Source organism: Barbus barbus (genome assembly GCF_936440315.1).
Source record: "Barbus barbus genome assembly, chromosome: 6".
Taxonomy (NCBI): domain Eukaryota; kingdom Metazoa; phylum Chordata; class Actinopteri; order Cypriniformes; family Cyprinidae; genus Barbus; species Barbus barbus.
In genome coordinates, this window is record NC_136734.1 from 23,632,600 (window position 1) to 23,654,802 (window position 22,203).

The 22,203-nt window shown below is 36.3% G+C and overlaps 1 protein-coding gene across 1 annotated transcript in view; it reads left to right on the forward strand.

The window, feature by feature from the left end:
- The first annotated feature begins 9,189 nt into the window (after window positions 1-9,189).
- Window positions 9,190-22,203, forward strand: part of LOC306871701 (rhotekin-like) — a 69,611-nt gene continuing 56,597 nt past the window's right edge. Inside the window, exon 1 of the mRNA XM_079419809.1 lies at window positions 9,190-9,574. Coding sequence (XP_079275935.1) covers window positions 9,464-9,574 — 111 coding nt within the window. The 5' untranslated portion in view covers window positions 9,190-9,463. The remainder of the gene's footprint in view (window positions 9,575-22,203) is intronic.

Consider the following 22,203-nt stretch of genomic DNA (forward strand, 5'->3'; position numbering starts at 1 on the left):
AAGGGTAAGACCATACAATGTTAAAAACTTCCTTAATTGAAAGCATAAAATTCCTTTCCTTTTTCCTTAGCAATATAAATATTAGCTAGCCTAAGCAACTAGCTCAGTTCTAACTTTTTGTTTCAAACCCCAAAACAAAGAAGACTATGAAAAGAAAAACACTTATGAACCATAATCACAGATTTCTGAGATTGCAGGAAACAAGAAACCTTTTGCTGGAAAATAAGCATATTAATCATAGAGCCCTATTAACATGTTATGATGTATCGCTCACAGGACTTAATTTGAGGGACACTGTGATCTATAATTATGGAAACTGCTGTATTTGTCATCAGCTTCACAATGCAGTTTCTATTTTTCTAAAGATAATTGATGACACTTGAGAGTTTGCTCAGTAAATCATCACCACCTGACAGATAACGGATGTTTCCGCATTCTTATCTGTTTATCTTCGATAACTTGCATTGTCTTTTTTCCCACTCGGCTCACGGTCACGCCTATGAACTGATAGACAAGAATTCTTTGAAACAGGCACTGAATTAATGGCAGATGCATTTGAAAATAATTTCCGTGAATGACATTATCTCTGTATTCATATGAATTGTGCTGCAGATTTTTTCCATGCACAAAAAAGACAATCGTCAGACAATATCTTCTGATTATCTCAGACAGTGTTGAGCAATGAATCTCTCCACTGACTTCCTAAACCTGTGATACCAGACAAAGGTCTGTTTTCAAGAAACACAAAAAGGCATATTTGGCATATATCTGCTTGCCACATGCCAGTAACGGCAAGGATCTGAAATGAATTTTGTTATGTCACTGTTTTATGCATTCTTCGTTTGACATGATGGATTGCTCTCAAGAAATGTATGTGTGGAATTACCTATTATTATTTTTGAGAGACTTGTAAAGAGCCACATTTGCTCCTCCATACCTGATACTTTGGACCCTCTTCAGTTTGCCTCTCGCCCAAATAGATCTACTGACGATGCCATCTCTCACGTCCTCCACTCTTCCCTCACACACTTGGACAGCAACAATGGGAATTATGTAAGGCTGCTATTCATTGACTATAGCTGAGCTTTCAACACTATAGTCCCCATCAAGCTGGCTTCTAAACTCACAGACCTCGGCCTAAACTCCTCACTCTGTGACTGGATTCAAGACTTCCTCACCGGCAGACCTCAAGTGGTGAAAGTTGCCCAGTTCACCTCAAAATCCATCACCCTCAACGTAGGAGCCCCACAGGGCTGTGTCCTGAGTCCCCTGCTCTACTCTCTCTACACGCATGACTGCGTGTCCTCTCACAGCTCCACATCTATTATCAAATTCGCTGATGATACTGTGGTTCTGGGCCTCATCTCCAACAACAATGAGACCGCATACTTGGATGAGGTAGAGAGACTCACATCATGGTGCCAGGACAACTGTCTCTCTCTGAATGTGAGCAAAACTAAAGAGCTGACCGTGGACTTTAGGAAGAGACAGCAGCAGCCCTACACTCCTCTTATGATCATTGGGACCCCTGTGGAGAGGGTGAGTAGCTTCAAGTACCTCGGTGTAAACATCTCCGAGAACCTGACTTGGACTACACACATCCAAACACAGGTTAAGAAAGCCAGGCAAAGACTGTACCATCTGCGACAGCTGAGGAAATTCAGGGTCTCACCAGCAATCCTGAAAACTTTCTATTCAGGGACCATAGAAAGTGTATTGACTCAGTGCATCTCAGTGTGGTATGGAAACAGCTCCAATCAGGACTGCAAAGCACTACAGAGAGTTGTGCGCTTAGCTGTGGGTCTGCTCTCCCCTCTCTGCAGGACATCTACCTCAAACGCTGCAAAAATAGAGCTGTCAAAATCATCAAGGACTAATCACCCTGGTAACCGACTATTCACTTTGCTTCCATCTGGTAAGCGCTTCCGTAGCCTGATGGCAAAAACTGAGAGACTTAGGAGGAGCTTCTTCCCCCAGGCCATCAGGCTCCTAAACTCTAACTCTGTGTCATAACATCACTTGACTCCATGTAAATATCACTATATCAATAAGCTATTCATAATTTTTTTCTGCCTCATATTGCTGCTATTTAAATACCCTGTACAACGTTTTTGCACATTCCTCTTTATTACTATTTAAGTCAACAACATACTGACCTGCACATTTATATTTATATCTATATTTTTTATCTTTTATTTTATTTTATTCTTTTATTTTTTTCTACTTTTCTTTTTCTTAATATTTGTATTCTATATAATTGCACTGTCCTTGGAGCGGACCTGACCTACATTTCACTGCTGGTTATACTCTGTATAATTGTGTATGTGACGAATAAAAAGCTTGAATCTTGAATCTTATAGAATTCCATGAAAAGGCTGCAATGAAAAATGAATGTGATGAATGAGAAACAAATGTTCTTACTTATTTGTATCTTCATCTTTAATAATGGTCTAATAATTGTATGTTTTAAACATAAATATCAAAATGGCTCATCGATATATTGCAAAGCACAGCATAAATGTCTAATATTATGGATGTGTCTTTCTTAACCAGTTTGTTTGTCCTGTTCACTTCTTCTAACTTCAATGTTTATTTGAAATGCACAGTAAAAAAGAATCCAGACAAACATGAGGGACTGATAACCTGCCTGATACTGTGAGATGTAGATAGGACTCTTACGAAACACTAGAAGCAGAAGTGAATAGAATGCTTGTGAAAAGTTATTTATATAAACGTAACCTATTTTTAGAACAAACTATATAAGCCTTGCCAGGAAAGTTTATTTCCTTTTACGTAATGGCTAAAAAAGCCTTTTGTTTTATGCAAGAAGTTTGTTTTAATGAAAATGGAAAAAATTATAAATTGATTTATGTTGGCCAGTTAATGATAATAAAGAGCAACGCTATAGAACACAGATCATAAGCAGCAAAATATCTAATGTATTATTGTGGACCCAATGCCCTTTCGAGAAACCTATTAATACTGATTTCAGATGCCACACCTTTCTTTTGTCTTTGTCTTAATTAAAGGACAGTAAAAATTCTTCGTTCACCCTTATGTTGTTCCAAATCTGTATTACTTTTTTTCTTCTTCGGAACAGAAAAATAATTTTGGTTGACGTCCATTGTATGGACAAAAGAAAATTCTCAAATTATGTTTCTCTTTCATGTTCCACGAAAATCACACAGGCTTAGACAAAATATTACCTTTAATATTTTACAAGAATAAAGATTACTTTGGATTAATTTTAATGTCACAATGTGTTTGTACACTGCCCTCCAAAAGTTTGGAAACACCCCTGGCAAAGTGTGGTTTTGGACGATATCAGCATAAATCCTTATCATTTTTTGGTGCAAATACATTAAAGTAACTTGACATTATCATTGAAGACTAGCAAAAAAACATAATAATGGAAATATATACATGTCAAAGTCAGACATGCCCCTTTGCCAGCTGTGATGCCTGGTTACTGGTTTAAACTTGGCCCAGGTTTTTAAAAGATTTTTTGGGTCAGAACACCTTAATACTGTAGCTTCAACAATTGATTGCCAATTCAAAGTCAATGTTTGAATAAACTGACAGCTCGGATGCCCAGATTATGCAGAGCTGTAATAGCTGCTAATGGTGGATATTTTGATGAATCAAAATTTTAGTTTTTTCTATGTATAAACTGTTTATGCAATAAAATATGTTTTCGTAGTTTGTGTTGTCCCTTTTCAGTGCTAAATTATCACAAATTAAAAAGGATTCATGCCAATATTGTCCAAAACCCCACTTTTCTAGGGCGTTTCCAAACTTTTGGAGGGCAGTGTATTTATATAAGCAAAGCTACCTTTCTTGAACACAGAACTGAAAATTACTTATGAACAAAATTATTAATTTAATATTTTATAATAATTAAAACAGAAACTTAGATTAGAATATTACTGATCTCAGAAAAGGAACATTATAGGATATATATATATGTGCTGGAAAGGGGGGGGGGGGTATTTGAAAATTAAAGTGATTTCTATATTTTATCCATTCAAAAGACTACAAAAGCGAACCCAGTTCTGCATAAACCGCAGTGCCGTGCAAACTAAACCAAATGTAGCGGGATATTTGTGTCTATGGTTTGCTGGGCAATGCCGTCTTTGATTGGCCATCAAGAGCAGATTGCAGCCAATGGAAATGCTGCTCCTCACAGCACAGATCCTGAAAGCAGACTGCAGTTTGTCATTCATTGTAACAAACAAAGTGTAGAGACGATGTAAATAACAGATTCAGTGTGCAGTGTAGAGAGCTTCATTCACTAAAATAGAAGTTTGTGAGATCGCGATGAACTTCATGATTATAAAGAGTTTGCAAATGTGAAATTTAATTTATACAACAGATTTATACATTATTGATTTTATCCAAAAGTTAATATAAAGCGACTTACATTTTAGCAACACTTGTCTGATCTGTTCAGTACGGAAGTTCTAAGCGGCCATGCATTATTATAATTTTTCTGTCTTGTTTTCTCGTGATCACGACTTAATTTTCTCGTGATCACGACATAACGAGTTGTTTTGTCGTTATCACGACTTAATTTTCTCGTGATCTCGACATAACGAAATTTGTTTTGTCGTTATCACGACTTAATTTTCTCGTGATCTCGACATAACGAAAGTTGTTTTGTCGTTATCACGACTTAATTTTCTCGTGATCTCGACATAACGAAATTTGTTTTGTGGTTATCTGGACATAACGAAAGTTGTTGATCTCAACCTAAAAACCATTTTCTCACGACGTAATTGTAGCTATCATGAGAAAATCAGGGTTGCTATAATTGTCTTCGACGATAAAGTTGCAGACCCGACAGCCTCCTTCTCAAGTGTCGAACACTTATGTATAAGTGGTCAATCACTGACAGACACAGAGCTAAAATGTCCGAGTATGAATATGCATGCATGACAAGTACTATTCTATCATGGATCAATGTAGTCGGTCACACACACAACACCTTCAATATTTGGGATGGTACTTATACCATATTTTTATTTTTATTATTTCAGTTTGAGTGAGTCCCTGATCAAAGTAAAAGCGAATACGATCATCCATGATGCTGCGATGATGCTGCTTCTATAGCATTTTCTCATGCCGAATACACAGAGAAAATTAAGTCGTGATAACGACAAAACAACTTTCGTTATGTCGAGATCACGAGAAAATTAAGTCGTGATAACGACAAAACAACTTTCGTTATGTCGAGATCCCGAGAAAATTAAGTCGTGATCACGAGAAAACAAGACAGAAAAATTATAATATTGCATGGCCGCTTAGAACTTCCGTAGTTCAGAACTATTTTGTTGATGAAATAAAGTCACAGCTGAGCCTGTTCCGAGCAAACACAGCGCTGTTTCGATTATGAATGAATCTTTGTTTTTGAACAAATCTAGTGAGTCAATGATTCAATGAAAGGGTGTGTTGTGAATGGGGTCTTTAAAACAGGTCTATTCACTGTTATCAGCACATGTTGAAATAGATTCGTCTCTGAGAGAATATGCTCTGTTAATGCAGCGTTTTTTTTTTCTGTATGACAGAAGTTACAAGTAGTGACTTGCCCTGTTGTTCAGTTGTGGAAAGTTTTCTCATTCATTTGATATAAATCGAACAAATGAACAATCCACCATCTAATATTTACATACATCTGCTGTTGTCCTTTTTAAAGCCGATTCACGCAACAGATAAAAATACCATCATTAAAACTACTCAACCCTATGTCAGTTTGTTTCTACAAATTCAAAGTATGCTTGTCCTCCAAAATACGTATTGATACCCTTCAATTAAGTCTCTACTGGGTCTTATTCTACAGTGTTACTCTACAGTCACAATGAATAACAAAAGTGAACTTGGTTTCTAGATGTGTAATGACACCACGCAATTAAACCGGACTGTTTGTATTTTAAGCGTAAAAAGTGTAAAAGTGTATAAACAAAGACCATGAGGTTAGCTAAAATGTAACATTCAAAGCTCATTAATACACAAAAGAGTGGAATGAACCGACAGTCTTCCTGGAGCTCCTGTTTCTTTCTTTGAAATAATGTGATTTATCTTGTTTACACTCAGGAAAACCATTCCTGTGGTAGATGATTATATAACTAATGGCAGGTTGGAATACCAGAAGATAATTGTAATGGATAAGTTATAAAACATCCTGCTTCCTTATTATTGCTGAATCACTGCTACCTGGCTATACTTTGCAAAACTTTGTTTTGATCTAAAAAATTATTTTTTAGAGGTATAGGTTTTTAAGGTATAATATAATACATGAAAATGCATTTTAAATGGTTTGTATATGGTTTTTATTAATTATTATTTCAGTTTAACTCATTTTAGTAAGTTAAACTAAATTGATGAATGTTGACAACTAACTGAAACAGTTTTTTAAGATTTTATTTCAGTTGTGTATTTTCTAAAATGGTTTTACTTTTGGTTAACAATAACCCTACACTATGTTGCAGCCACTATGTGGCAACTTTATATGTAGAGATATTTACCAAAGGTTGCAATAAAGCATAAATGCATACATTTTAGATAATTTAAAAAACAAATGTTAAAACAAAAAATTGGTCACAGATTAATTATGGCACCTCAACGCTTTCATGCAAACTAATGAAGCCTGAAAAAGAAAGGAAAAGCAGTGGAACACGTTAATGCTTTAAACTCACTGCCTATTTGTGATTGCTCATAAGGAAATCAGAAACCTTGACGTTTTCTCACTATTACCGTCAAGTAAAATATAAAAGAGAAAATGAATGCTCTGAATGGTTAATAGAATCAAAGCCTTGCATGGCAGTGCTTTTCAAAGGCATTCCTGTGTCAACCGTGTGTCAACATTGTCTGTTACACAAACATTTCATTTTTGGATTTTAGCACTTGCATGGGGCTACATTCCATACTGTAATACTGAGTAAAGATTATGAGCATATGGTGTGAGATGAGAAGAACAATACTCTCTGTATTAAAAGATAACATCTTTAATATTGTGGATGCAAGCACGGTAAAGAGTAAAGAGACATTCGTAACGATCAACATCTGCTCTATACTTTTTCACTTAAATGAAGGTCCTTCTATTAAAATCTCTTTCTCTGCCATCAAACTTTCTTCCTTCCATCTTTTTATAAACTTTTTAGCCATGATCTATCATGCTTGTTTCTGTCGTAATCATCACCCAAAAAGTAAAGATAACATAGATTGCATTTTTTTCCCTGTCCTGTATTATTTGTTAAACCATAGAGGACACCAGCTGAAACATGTCAAATGATCACAGTAGCAATATATTTGATAACATACCATAACATAATAGGCTACTACATTTAGAAATTGGATTTCCTTGTTTTGTTTTGATCTCTCAAGTTTAAATGATCACAACTTTTTTAATGTTAAACACCAGGTGGCAGTATTTGGTCTGACACTGTCACTTCATTCTGAACTCACTTCTTCCTCTGCAAATTCATATATATCTTTAATCTTTCTTCCTTTTAGTACCCTATCATAATACACCTTACAACAAAGAAGATGAAAATTTATAAAAAGAGAATTAGAAGAGTAGAATGCTGAATTACAAAAGCTTGACCTAAAAGTTTAAAGCTGTTCTAAAGCTTAAAATCTGATAATTTTAAGATTTTTTTAAACAAACTCTAGTCAGGCATTAAAACATTTTGTATCTAACCAAATGGGGAATCTTTTCAGGCCTACCTTCACTCAGGTATGTTTTGGGCTAGATACGCTACTTGAGTAAAATTCAGACATATAATCCATACCTTTACTGAAGTATAAGTTCCTAGTACTTTTTACATCTCTGGCCACCAAGGTCACCAAACTCTGCCCAACTGCCACCATGGGCTCCCCAAACTCTAGTTTGTTTAATCCAGTCCCCAATTTAGCATGTCCCCAAATGTTGGGACGGTTTTTAAATTGGAATCAAATGAAAACTAAAAGACTTTCATATCACGAGCCAATATTTTATTTACAATAGAAAATAGAGAACATAACAATGTATAAACTGAGAAATTTTACACTTTTATCCACTAAATGAGCTCATTTCAAATTTGATGCCTGCTACAGGTCTCAAAAAAGTTGGTATGGGAGCAACAAAGGGCTGAATAAGCAAGACATTTTGAAAAAATTCCGCTGGGAGAACATCTAGCAACTAATTAAGTTAATTGACATCAGGTCTGTAACATGATTAGATCTAAAAGGGAGGTCCTAGAGAGGCAGAGTCTCTCAGAAGTAAAGAGGAGGAAGACCTTCCAGCGTGTTATCAGGGGTCAGTTCAAAAGCCAGCATCTCTGATGGTATGGGGGTGCATAAGTGCATACGGCATGGGCAGCTTCCATGTTTTGGAAGGCACTATGAATGCTGAAAGGTATTTAAAGGTTTTAGAGCAACATATGCTCCCCTCCAGATGACGTCTATTTCAGGGAAGGCCTTGTGCATTTCAGCAGGACAATGCAAAATCACATACTGCAGCTATTACAACAGCATGGCTTCATAGTAGAAGAGTCCGGGTGCTAAATTGGCCTGCCTGCAGTCCAGATCTTTCACCTATAGAGAACATTTGGCACATCATTAAATGAAAAATACGTCAAAGACGACCACAAACTCTTCAGCAGCTGGAAACCTATATCAGGCAAGAATGGGACTAAATTCCAACACCAAAACTCCAGAAACTCATAACTTTGATGCCCAGATGTCTTCAAACTGTTTTGAAAAGAAGAGGAGATGTCAAACCATGGTAAACATGCCCCCATCCCAAATATTTTGAGACCTGTAACAGGCATCAAATTTGAAATGAGCTCATTTTGTGCATAAAATTGTAAAATTTCTCCGTTTAAACATTTGTTATTCTATTGTGAAAAAAATATTGGCTCATGTGATTTGAAATTCTTTTAGTTTTCATTTAATTCAGATTTTAAAAACATCCCAACATTTCCGGAATTCGTGTTGTAACTTGAAACGCGTCGTGATTGCACATTTTGTCGCGTCAAAGTATCTAGGTAGCGACGTAATAAATGTTACCTGATTGATATTTCCACTCTTATAGGAAGAGTTCAACTTTACAATTGTCTGGCCTGCAGTAGTTGATATACGGTTCATCGGCCATCAGAGGACGCTGTTGTACCTGGCTCATCATCTCAGAAAGTATGCTAACTCCTCTCATCTGCTCTGGGTCCGGGAATTCAATCACACGCTTTGTTGATGCGAGATTAAAGTGGTGAGAGCAGTAGAGTAGTGTATTGTTTGCTATCATTCGTTTTGCTTTTGTAGTTTTGTAACAGACCCCAACGGGAGAGAGGTCATCTGATTTACATGAACGTGACTGTGACCGTGATCCGCTGCAACGTGGAGCGTCTCCAAACCAAACTGCGGCTTGGTCTCAGGTCTGTGAGAACAAACAGCGTTTCTCGGGAGTGAAGGGTCAACTTAAAAGTCACGAATGTTTTGCCGAAATCAGACAGCAAGAGCGACTATCGCTCGGGGTTCCGCGCTGGAGATGGAGATCCGCCGTGGAAAGTTCAGACAAAGTGTTTTCATGGAGACCCCGCAGGTAAATGAGCCCCGGTCATCACTCTGTCCAGAGGCTCAGCTGGACTCTAGTAAATGTTTAGTGTACAGTCAGACGTGTACTCTGTTTTATTACACTGTTAATATCATTTATTTTGGGGTGTTTATCTTATATCAGATCACGGTTTTAGCTTTTTTATTTTTTATTTTTATTGAGGATATTATACAAAAAACGACAGCTGTGTACGAAGACGTAATAGAAAAGTACATTTTCAAAAAGAAATTATTCGTTGTGGGCGTGGGCACAGTAGTTTATAGTAGATAACGGGACATGTATTTCATACAAACAGAATAAAAGACAATGGTTGAATGACGTGATGCTTTGTATTATCCGGATTGGTGGCTTATTGTGAGGCTAAAAGTCAAAAGTGTCTAAGTGGTGAAACTGTCCTTAGAGTGTAAAAAAGAAAGAAAGCTGAAATCCTCTTTGCATAAGCAGTTTAGCACAGTCTTTTATAGTTAGTTATTTCTTTTAAAAAAATACATGCAGTGAAAAAAATTTAAATTATAAGACTTTATAATATATATTTGAAAAATACTGACTGCCAATCAAGTCAGTGAGGTCATTGTACATTTTGAACTCCTATGACTTGAACCTCATTGACTGAGTGTCAAGGTCATTGAATTAAAAAATGTATTAATTAAAAATAATAAATTAATTACAAAAGTAGTTAAAATTATTTTACAAAAGCAATCAAAAAGTAATCAAAAAGTAGTCTGATTATATTACCGGAAATGTGTAATGTTGTTGATTGTTACGAACTACAATTTTTGTCATGTAATTTGTAATCGGTAATGGACTACAATTTGTAAGTAATCTATCCAGCACCGCCTATGCTTTCTACCTTGAAAATGTTAACTTTAAGCAATTGATATATTTGATAAGAAATAAATTTAGTACTTGATCGTTTTACCACTTGACATTTTCAGTCATTTAAAACATTTTCTTAAAATGTTTTATTTTTTTTCAAAAATGTGTGAAACAAACATGAATAGAAAGATTGCATTTCCATTTCTTTTCACAAATGTTTCAATGTATGCATGTATGTGTGTGTTTTATATATATATTATATATAATGTTTTTTATTTTTATATTTTGTATATTTGTTACACTTAAAAGATTCAGATCATCAAACAAATTTTAATATTACACACAGATAATGCAAGTAAATACAAAATGCAGTTTTTAAATGATTCCATTTATTAAGGGAAAAAAGTCCAAACCTACCTGTCCCTTTGATGATCTGAATCATTCTAGTGTGACAAATATGAAATATGCAAAACTGGGAAAAAAAAAACATGAAGAGGGCAAAAACTTTTTCATATATATATCTGCTTTCTTATAATTACGGTCATGCTTATTTGTCTTTGTCCTCAAGCAAGTACACATGATCTTATCAAACACTGCAGTAGAGCCCTTGCATTCTTTTAAGGGGAAAGGGTTCCATGGCATCTGTATATGATTATCCCAGAGTAGGTTGAGTTAAAAGAGAACCCTGCCTAACCCCTAATTATTTTTATACGTAGCCTGCTGTGGTGAGATGGAAAGAAGCATGCTTGGTTCCGAGTGTGGCTGTTGGATGTGTAGAGTCCCAGTGGCAGCTCTAAATTCCTTGTATGGCTTGGGACTATAGTTGACATTCTGCTGTAGTGACTATATGTTTACGTTTTGGTTGTGCAGGAGGATTTATATCCATGTCAAAAGATGATTTGACTTTCATGGATCTTAAATCATGTGCAGATCATGTCCTAAATGTACAGGAAAAATCACATGCACTATGTCACAGCTTTTGTTTCAGTTTTTGTTTATAGCAATGGTTCTATAGGGGGCCGGACCTCACTAGATGACCTCAGCAAACATGCAGGATGGCCTAAAGATGACTTAAAATGATATAAACAGTAAAATAAGCTGAAACAACTAAAGATCAATATATTTCTTATTTTATTTTACTCTCTGAACACCTGTTGTCTTGGAAAACCAAGACAAAGTCTTAAAACTTCATGGCGGTTTCATGACTAATAAGCATTGTGCTAGTTATGGCACAATGCATAATAATTCTATTTTATAGTTTAAAATTTGTGAGTACATTTTTATTTTTTTATATTTTTTTTTTTATCCTAAAATCCCAAAACTTCTCTAATCCTGAAATAATTATTTTATTTTCATTCAATAAATCAGTTTTCATTCAAGTATTATAAAGTTTTTTTTTTTTTTTTTTTTAATTCTTGAACTACTGTAATCTGAATTTGCATATCTATATCACTGATAAGATTTGCCCACTAGCCCATATCAGTATCATTTAGGCACCAAATGCACTTTCTAATTCAGCCCCTCATTCAAGATGCACGTGATTTCACTCAAGTCATTGTGTTCTTTGCTCAAAACTCAAAAGCCTTTAAGATGCCCCAGTTCCCCACTGGCATCATATTACCCCCTTTAGACTGGATGAGATGTATTCTACTGTTTGATGTCTTCATGGCTGCTGATTGGAAATCAATATGGCTTACTGAGAATCTTTTTAATGAGATTTTCTTACCATTGCTCGCACGTAGTGATGGGTGACCTGATTGAACTTTACAATATCTTGCCGCAGTTTGTATGTGAAACGGGCTGTGTGTGAAGGCTCAGGTGAAGCAAATATAGTGAGTGGTAGAAAGAAGGAAGATTGCTGGCTCACTTAAGTAGACTTAAAAGCAGTAATGGAAAACTTGGCTCACAGATCTTGAGTAATTATTCAAGATTTAATGTCTGCATTATTTAATGCAGACGTTAAAACTTTGCAGTGCACTTTTTTTTAATTGAATCTGCAAATTGCAACATTTTACTCTGGTTATGCTCTGTCATGCCGGTTGCCATTGAAATCACACTGTCGTTTTTAGATTTGCTTAGTTTGCATTCATTCTTTTGGTTTGCTTACAACATGGTCCATTAAAACCACAGTGTTTGCCTGCTGAGAACTCTGCCACATATAGATTTCCCTGAAGGAAGTTAAAAGTGATGTAGCTTACACACCACCAGGCACACCCTTCCACCCACAGCGCTTACTTCATTCCTAACGGAGTTCTGCTTAATTCACTCTGTTATGGATTCTCCAAGAGGATTGCTCAATACTATTGGTGCTGGTGAGAAAAGTGCGCCTTGTACCTAAAGCATTGCTTTCCTTAGATATATGTATTATGTACATTTTACTCCAGAAGGCAAATTTGTTGCTGTTTTTTCCAGACTGATTCTGTATTTTTTTTTCTCCATTGATGGGCTCTCCTGTGTATTTGCTTTGAGCACTTGAACTGAATCCAGAAAAATATGATTGCAAAATTCTGCTATAATCATTGAATCTCTCTACATGGCACAATTAATCTCTTATTTACATTGCATCTACACATTGTTCGTTATAATGAGAGGAGTCGTGATCTTCCAGAACTCAGGACTGAACAAAAACAACTCTGATTGGCCATTGCTTTCCAGAAATCAACAGATATGTCTGTGATTGGCTACAATGTTCAACATTACAAAAACAGAATGCAAACACAAATATACATTGGATTCTGCTGTGAGTTTGCTGCTGCTTGCTTTCCTTTTGTTGTTTGTTTATTTAGTTATTAAAGTTAAGTTTGCCGGTTCCCTGAATCTTGAATTTTGTTAAATAAATATTTATTTTCCTTAAATCATCCTGGTAGCCCACCTGAGGGTCACGACCCAGGGTTTGAAAACCACTGCATTATAGAATACAAATGATTCTTTGTGCACACTTTCATCTATAGCTAAGGGTTTTAAAGTAATTCCACTCATCTATTTGACTTTCCAAGGACTTGCAAGGTCACACATTGCACACATATGGTGCCTTTTCCATGTTTAGAATGAGGCAGCACATGCCATAAGCTAGAGAGGAGCTGATATCTTGAAGAAATGCAAAAATTTCCCCTCCAGCATGTTAGGAGAACCGCCAGGCCCCAGTGAACAATGGGGAATCTTTCAACACTGGGGCCCAAACAGGAGCACATGCTTTTGGATTTAAAGGAAGGGTTCTCTTGGTCCCTGGCAAAAAGCCTTGTTAAGAGGAACCGGAGAGGAGGATAATTGTCCACGCTCTGATGCCATAGGAGCCTCGCTCTTTTTAGTTAGTATGCCAGGCACTCTTGAACCTTGAGAGCTGAGAAGAGGTGTATTGAGCAGTGTTTGAATTCTGTATATAAAAGAGAGGGGATGTTTGAGTTTCAGTGACAACAGCTTTTTTTCATTTTCATCTGCTTTGTTTGTTTTGCTTGGTATTGTTTTTTGGAACCGAACCCAAGAAGCATATTGGCAAAAACCTTTATTAATGAGAACAACATCCTGTGATTGTGTAGTGCAAGAAATGGTAGAGACCATAAGGAGGAGTGTTGGAAACACTGCATACAAGACATTCCAGTGTAAAAAAAAAAAAAAAAAGTCAGTCCCATTCTTAGGCTTATTTTGCTGCATATTCTTATTTCTATAAAGCATACAAGAGAATATATCAGTATATTAAAAAAAAAAATCTTGCATTTCTAATATTTTCTAAGTCATGGCTATTTTTTAGTAGTTCACATGGTTTGCGTACGTGTGCATGTATATAGGCTACATAATTTGGTAGATTAAAGGGGTGACAGCTAATGTAATAAAAATTACTGTAAGTTATGCATAGTTGCATGCAGCTAACCCTAAAACAAACCCTAATCTTAATCCTACAGTAAGTAGATGTTGTTAATTAGTATTACTCAGTGATTATCTATATAATTACACTGTAACAAGGACACTAGGGCTGCACGATTCTTGCTAAAATGTGAATCACGATTTTTCGCCATGGGAATTGACATCACAATTCTCTTACACGATTCTCATTTTTTCAACCAAAATGTATTGCACTCAAGTACAAAAAAAACAATTAAAAAAAACCACAGGACATTCAGTATAATAAAGTGCTGGAGTAACAAAAAATAGTCTCTTTTCTTTATTTTAGACCCCTTAAAGTGAATAATTTTAAAGCTTTAAGTTGTTGAACATAAGAGAAAATTAACAATAATAAATAAAAATATTCACATTCACACGTCAACGCCTCTCGTTTACTTTGAATGGAGTGACGTCAAGCGTTGCCGAGCTGAGTTGTGGGTCCCTCGCGTCGCGTACTTTTACTTAATTAATTGACTTGTTCTGTTGACCAAATTTCACATTCACAAGTGTAAATTTACCAATAAAAAACCCAATTTTATGGTTTTGTTAACTGAAATGTGTATTTATATTGACAGTATCAGAGACTCTGTGAATAAGAAAGCTGTAAGAACTTTGAAAGTTTGTGAATTTTACAATTTATTTATTTGATTTAATATATAGGTGTATATGTATTTCTTGTTTGTTTGTTTTTTTTTCTTTGTTTTTTAAGTTTAATACTTTCCTCCCCCTGGAAACTGTTTTGTTTGTTGTAATGTCTTTCTATCTTTTTCTTTTCCTTTTTTATTATTTTGTTTCTTGATAGCATGTTGTATGTTATAGTAATTCGAATAATAATAAATAAAATGGTCCCTCGCGTCGCTTCACTGGCGTTGCACACGGCAGAAGTTGAAAACTCTTCAACTTTTCAAGCGCCAACGCAGGCGTCAGCCAATCAGATCGCCTTATGCAAATACCCTAGCGCAGACGCTAGCCAATCCCGTTCATGCAGCACCAGAAAAGTATGCGATTGGCTGTTATCACAAAGACGGCGCGTCAGCACCATGGTCAGCACTCAGCACCAAGCTTCAGACACGCCCTCCTTCAAGCGTTGATGCTGACGCCCAGTTGAAGCAGCGCTGCGCAGAATGAATGATCACCTTATGACATCAAAGTACTGCAAGAGCGATTTGAATGCATAGGATCTCCGTTTAGGTCTGCCGCCTTGTTACACGTCACGTGAGTGGCAGCGGAACGTGGCCAATGAGGGAGAGGAGAAAAGTGATCGAGATTTATGATTGATTGGTGAATTTTGTTATTGTGCGAGTGTGACCAATAACGCGTGAATGCAGCATGATCTGAATGCAGGGAAGTACACGGAAGTGAATCGCCGTCATTTAGAAATGAGATCGCATTTATGTATGAATCGAGATCGTGATCTTTTTTCGATTAATCGTGCAGCCCTAAAGGACACCTTAAAATAAAGTGTAATGAAAATTTCTATTTTATAGCCAAATAAGATATGAAGAGGTGTCAGAATACGCTGTGTTGCAGTTCTTTATAAATGGCATGTGTACAGTAGGCACCAAATAGGTTACTAGTCAAGTAATTGTATACAAATGCACCAATATTAAGAGCTGCTAAAACACTCTCCTCTATACACTGTGGATATTGGAAACAGGCACATTATTTAGCTGACATTGACTTTGCTGATAACACCCTTGAGTACTGGCATGTTTTCCTAAAGTGAATAGAGGCTCAGATGTTCACAACAGCAGGATGTCAAATAGTTCAGGACCCAAGGCAGGATCTTGTGTTCAAGGACATCAAGATGTTCAGTCCACTCTTATCTTATCTCACTTGTGCACAGCTGACATGGACATTATTCATACAATTGGACTTGTCATGTGATGTATTTTTTTTTCTTGATCGGCAGATGAATGCAGGTTGCTATGTCCCAGCTTGCATCATGACCATCAATGTCAGAGATTTCATTTGTTGAATGTGTGTTCTACTCCTCCCTCTCTTCTTCTTAGGGGGATCTTTTATCGCTTTCTGCACTCTAAAAAATGCTGGGTTAAATGCAACCCAGCGCTGGGAAAAATATGGTAGAAATCAGCGATTGGGTTATTTAGACCCAGTGGTTGTGTTAAACGTTTAACCCAACTGTTGGTTGAAAACAACCCAGCATGTGTTCTGTCCAGTATTTACCCAGCACTGGGTTGTTTAGTTTAGTTTGTATAGTGGTTTTCACAATGCATATTGTTCCAAAAATAGAAATAAGAAAACAATGGTTTGATAACTGTCGTGTCTTTAGCTCAAATCAGGCTGGTAAGTAAATGCTCAAGCATGTTCTAGAATAAACCAAAAGGTGGGACACAACCTCTAGTCATAGAAAGCATTATTATTTCTCCTATTCATTTTGTCCACTAGTGATCTGTCTCCTCTCACTCACATTCACTGTTTTATCCAAGAGCCGATAAAATGTAAAAACTGTAACTTGAATGAAATGTAAGTCGCTTTGGATAAAAGCGTCTGCTAAATGCATAAATGTAAATGTAAATGCATAAATGTCCATGTTTAAAGTTTCAAGACATTTGTAACTGAATGTGCATTCCCAGACAGTGCTTGTTGACTAATGCTGAAATCATTGCTGTATGCTGGTTTGTACTTCAGCAGCTTCTTGCCACTACAGTCAAAAAACAACCTAATTCTGATGTAAATCTTAACGCTTTTTTCTATTTCAGTTTAAATTGAAGGGTTAACTTTCACTGCTTAAAGACATGATTTCACTATCTAAGCTACTCAGGCATACCAGAATCCTTAACCTTATTCTTTTCAGGAGGTTGAGTGTTTGTCTTGTAGTTTGAAGGAAAATCTTCCAGACTGAGAGGGATGAGACAAAGTAGAGGGCCGGACTTTTGTTTACGTCATTAACTGTTTCTAAATCAACTGGCTTCAGCTTAAGGGGATTCATTTCATTCATGCGTACCTGTCTGTCTAGAAAAAAGGACATGAGTCACACCCTGTGTATCTTTAGCAATAGCATGCCCACACACAGTCTTCAACAACCACTGTGGTTATACTAGTTGTAGTTTCTTGTGTTTGTGTCATAAGAGAGATAATTTTCAAAGTGGATGGTTTTTCTTAAACGGCATCCTCTTAAACGTTTGAGTGTGAGAAAGTGTCAGTGTTGGGGAAACTACTTTGAAACTGAGATGTAATTCAGCTGCAGTGAAGCGAAGCTAAACTTTGGAAAAGGTCTTAGTTTAAACTAGTTTTTTATTTTATTTGGAACATTTAACTAAAATGAAACTATATAAAGTTCATCTTTTATTAAAATGTAAATTATATTTGCCTATGCCTAGTTAATTTTTTTCAGTTGTCTGGCACAAGAAAATTAATCTACTAAATCACTCTAATTAGATTTATAAAACTAGATATAACCCAGGTTATCATATCAAATGTAAAGATGAACAACAGAAGTTAACTAAATATTTACCCTAAAAAAATGTAAATACCACAAAATTAATTGTTGAATGGTTTTTCTTCATGAACCATTCAAATGAAGTGATTTACTAAATTGAATTGATTTTCCAGGTGATATGAATCAGTAAATAATTTTTAATGGCATTAAATGGATCAAAAATGAAGACATTTATAATGTTACAAAATATTTCTATTTCAAATACATGCTGTGCTTTAGAACTTTGTTCATCAAAGAATCAAAGAGTTTACACAATTATATATAACAGCACAACTGTTGTCAACATTGATAATAAGAAATGCTTCAAATCGGCACAGAATGATTTCTGAAGCATTATGTGACACTGTTATTACTTTGTAATTAAATTCATTTTCAACAGTAACACTTGGTCACTCAATGGTCACTTTTGTTCAGATGGTTCACACTGAAATATGATTCACAAAGATTTTGTAAGAGAGAGTGAGAGGACAGGCAGACAGTGAGTTGATTGTTCCCTGACACAAAAACAGCGATGCTACAGTTTGTTGGAAGAAGTAGCTTGTTACTGGAAAAACGTTACAGTAGTAGTGTTGCTACTTTTATTTGGTTACTCCCAAACATTGGCGAGTGTTCGTGGATCATTTCCTAGATTCACAGACCCAAGTAAACAGTTTGAGCTTCTCGTCTTGTTTTCCCCAGTGGACTTGATGGAATCTGCGCTTTCTCCCGTCTTTCTATTCGTCCGTGAAACTCGGTCCCGCTATGTGCCATGAACATGGCATTGTTCACACACAGGCTTGTTCTCTAAAAGTGATGAAGACCACAGCTGTCTCACACAGACACTGCTCTGTACGTCATTTCTGGATGCGATCCAAGTCATTACATACCTGTATGAGTAATAGTGTTGCCACAGAGCAATGTTCGGAAACGACCGTACACACAAACATCTGTGCAAAACTGCTGTGTAACACAGAGATGTTATATGAACAAACGCCTCATGTCAAAAATGTGCTAACATGCTCCGTGTGTCTTCAGACACCAAACTGACACCCATGAACTTCTGGCCGTTCACTCACAATGCCCTCAGTGGCTAAAAATAGCTTTAATCCTCATATTCCCCGCTCTGATCTGTTGAGCTTTAATGCTGTCTGTACTCCTAAACCAGTATTTGAGTATTTTTATTCCACAATGACAAGATTAAAATGTCTTATGTTTTGTAACATTGTTTTCTAGACCTCTCTTAGGTAATCTGCCTTCAGTCAGCCGCTGCCGTTGACCAGGGTCATTTCTAGGCTAGACTGTGATAGTGAGAGTTAATCTTAATTTATTCCCAGCCTAATCACATTAAAGCAGAGTCAGCGGGGGGTTGGTATGTGTGGCCACACTTTAAGAATGTCTGGTATTTGTTAACACATTTATTAACTAGCGTTGTGCACCAGCACTGTGTTCGTAGGCCACTGTCACATCTCTGTGAGGATGGCACTCTGAGGCACATACTTTGCTTGCGTTTTTAAGCATGAGGTTGATTGGATTGATTTTTTATATTTACTGTTTGAAAGAAGCCTCTCATGTTCAATAAGGCTGCATTTATTTATTTGAAAAATAAAAATAGTAATACTGTGAAAGGTTATTAAAGTTTAAATGAACTTATCTCTATTTTAATGTATATTTTAAAACGTAATTTATTTATGTGATGTTAAAGCGGAACTGCAGTCATTACTCCAGTCTTCAGTGTCACATGATCCTTCATGATCCCAAATTATTCTAATATACTGATTTGGTGCTCAGACATTTCTTATTATTGTCAATGTTGATAACAGTTGGGACGCTTAATATTTTCATGGTAATTCTGGTCTATTTTTATTGTTTTATTACTGTAATAATAGTAATTGTCAAATTAGTTGTTGAGTTTTAGGGCCTAGAGCCGAAAAATCCAACATAAGAAAGCATGGCATGGGCTAATAGGAAGAAACTCAACCACTTCTGGTACATCTTATAAAAAGTTACTTTTGTAAAATAAAAAATAAATAGATTTACCTTAATCTCATTGTCATCTTTAGAGTATTTTTATCCAAGTCATTAACACACTTCTTGGTGTATTTTGAGAACTCCCTCTTGTGGGCTGCTAAATGCTCTCTTAAGAGCACTACATTTACTCTGATAATAAGATGAGGGTGTGCCAGAACAATTGCATCACAGTGCCGTTAGATCAACTTAACTTGCTATTAGGTTAATTGTTTCAGAAAGACATGATGTTCCCTTATTATTCATGTTTGTGTGGGAGCCTTTGTGATGATGTCAGGGGAAGTCGAATTGCGTAATGCCCAGTCCAAAGTGTGAGACCTAAGTGTGAATTTACTTTACTCATCCAGTTGACTCATCTTGGACGGGCTGTTTCAGTCTGTGTCAGTGCGAGAGATCTGACTACTAGACCATTAACTCAAGGTCATGTATTTTTAAACCTCTAGGGCTTGATGATTGAGAAACCGAAAACCTGGAAGCTGCTTTGCCTTTACAGGTGTTCAGATTTAACTATGTTAAGACTACGTGCCATTACGATACGATTTCTTACATTCTAGGTATTCTGATGTTTTTATGCCTTCACTCCCCTTTCTTTCTACTATTATATAATGTTAAATATGAGATAGTACAACGTGCGAAGAAAGGAAAGGAAGTGACGTGTGGCCAAGTATGGTGACCCATACTCGGAATTTGTGCTCTGCATTTAACCCATCTAAGTGCACATACACAGCAGTGAGACTGAGAAGTGAACACATACACCCGGAGCAGTGGGCAGCCAATGCTGCGGTGGCCGGGGAGCAGTTGGGGGTTCGGTGCCTTGCTCAAGGGTCCGACTCTCTATTCATTAGGCCACGACTACCCCAACCAAGAACATGATTGCATACTAATAATAAAGCATCTGCAGGTAACACAAATCAATATGGTTTGTTTAATCCCAAAACTGTCCTCAAACAACCCCCAGAATGTTTGTATGTTATATATATATATATATATATATATATATATATATATATATATATATATATATATATATATATAAGCATATTCTGGATGACAGCTATAGCCTGTATCTTATTCAAAGTAACGTAAACATAGCTGTAATGTCTGGATTGTCTGCTACAGTTTCAAAAGTGTACTGTTCTGAGTTTAGAATGATGTTTCCACATGCGACTGTCATGTGTCTGTGACTTTTATCTCCTGGACAGCTGCTTTTTCCCTCACTAGAAAGAAAACCTTACAAAACAGAAACATAAAAACACTGGCGCCCTGTTTGCCGTTCTGGCCTGGCCTTATACGGCTTTATTTGACCTTTTATTGCTGTGGTTTGTTGCTGATTTGCTTAGCTTATGCATTAGGCAATGAAGCTTAGACATATTATGTGTTGCAGTATTTACATTGGAAGTTTAGCCGGTCTGCTGAATAATGTTTTAAGAATTGTCCATTAGGGGGAGATGTTGATCTTTTTGAGGAAATTTAAAGTCAATGGCTTACCAGCTCTAAGCATCAACGCATCGATTCTTCTCTTTGACATGCTGTACTTCAATCATACTATTAATGGGGACTAATGAATAGTGTTACAAGCCCTCTTGTTTTTTTCCAGTTGATATTCATGCATGTGGTCTAACTGAAAATCTCTGTGTAATAAATAAATGTTAATTAATCCATGAAAGTGGTGTTTAAATTGAGTCAGTGAATCAAATCATTTTTAAAAAGTATGTAATGAGTTTTCTGTATAGCATTAGCATGTGGAATACTGATTTGTTGTGTATGTGTTTGTATAAGAGAGAGGGGGTTGATTTGTAGGCAGCAGAGGGGTCCTGGGACGGTGGCCAGATCACACCGACTGCAGCTGACTTTAGAAATGAAACCTCTCCAGGGAGCTGATGAGTCTTAGAGAAACTCATTGCCGGTGGACATGTGGAGCATGTTAGCACGGTGACACTGGCAGTAGGCTCAGAGAAGACAGGAAGTTCAGAAGACCCTAAAGGACCTAAACTTTTATAGAAAGCTAGGTTTAAGAATCGGTTCTTTGCTTCTTATTGGAGAAAAGTCTCAATGTAGTAACGATCAGGCAGTGACTCCATTATGCTGATTTGCTTTTGGTTGTTTTGTTTTGTTAAGCTTTTTTGTTTGGTTTGATTTTTTTTGTTTAGTTTTTTATTTTTGTTTGTTTTAAGAAATATGAGAACTTCAACTGTTTGTTGTGACCTGGTACTGGGGATTAGAGCTGTATGAATGTAACAGTATGCGAAAGGTTGTACTATGTTGTGTGTAGTATTGCCTAAAGACATTTAGCATGATGGGACAGAATTAGCTAATTTTATTAAAATTACCCTTGATGTTTCATTGTGTGTGGGATCAGCCATCTGCTGCTGGCCCTTGATCTAACTGCATCCCATGATATTTCCATCCAGTAGAGCAAATAAATAATGTACAGTATGTATGAGAGAATGCAAGA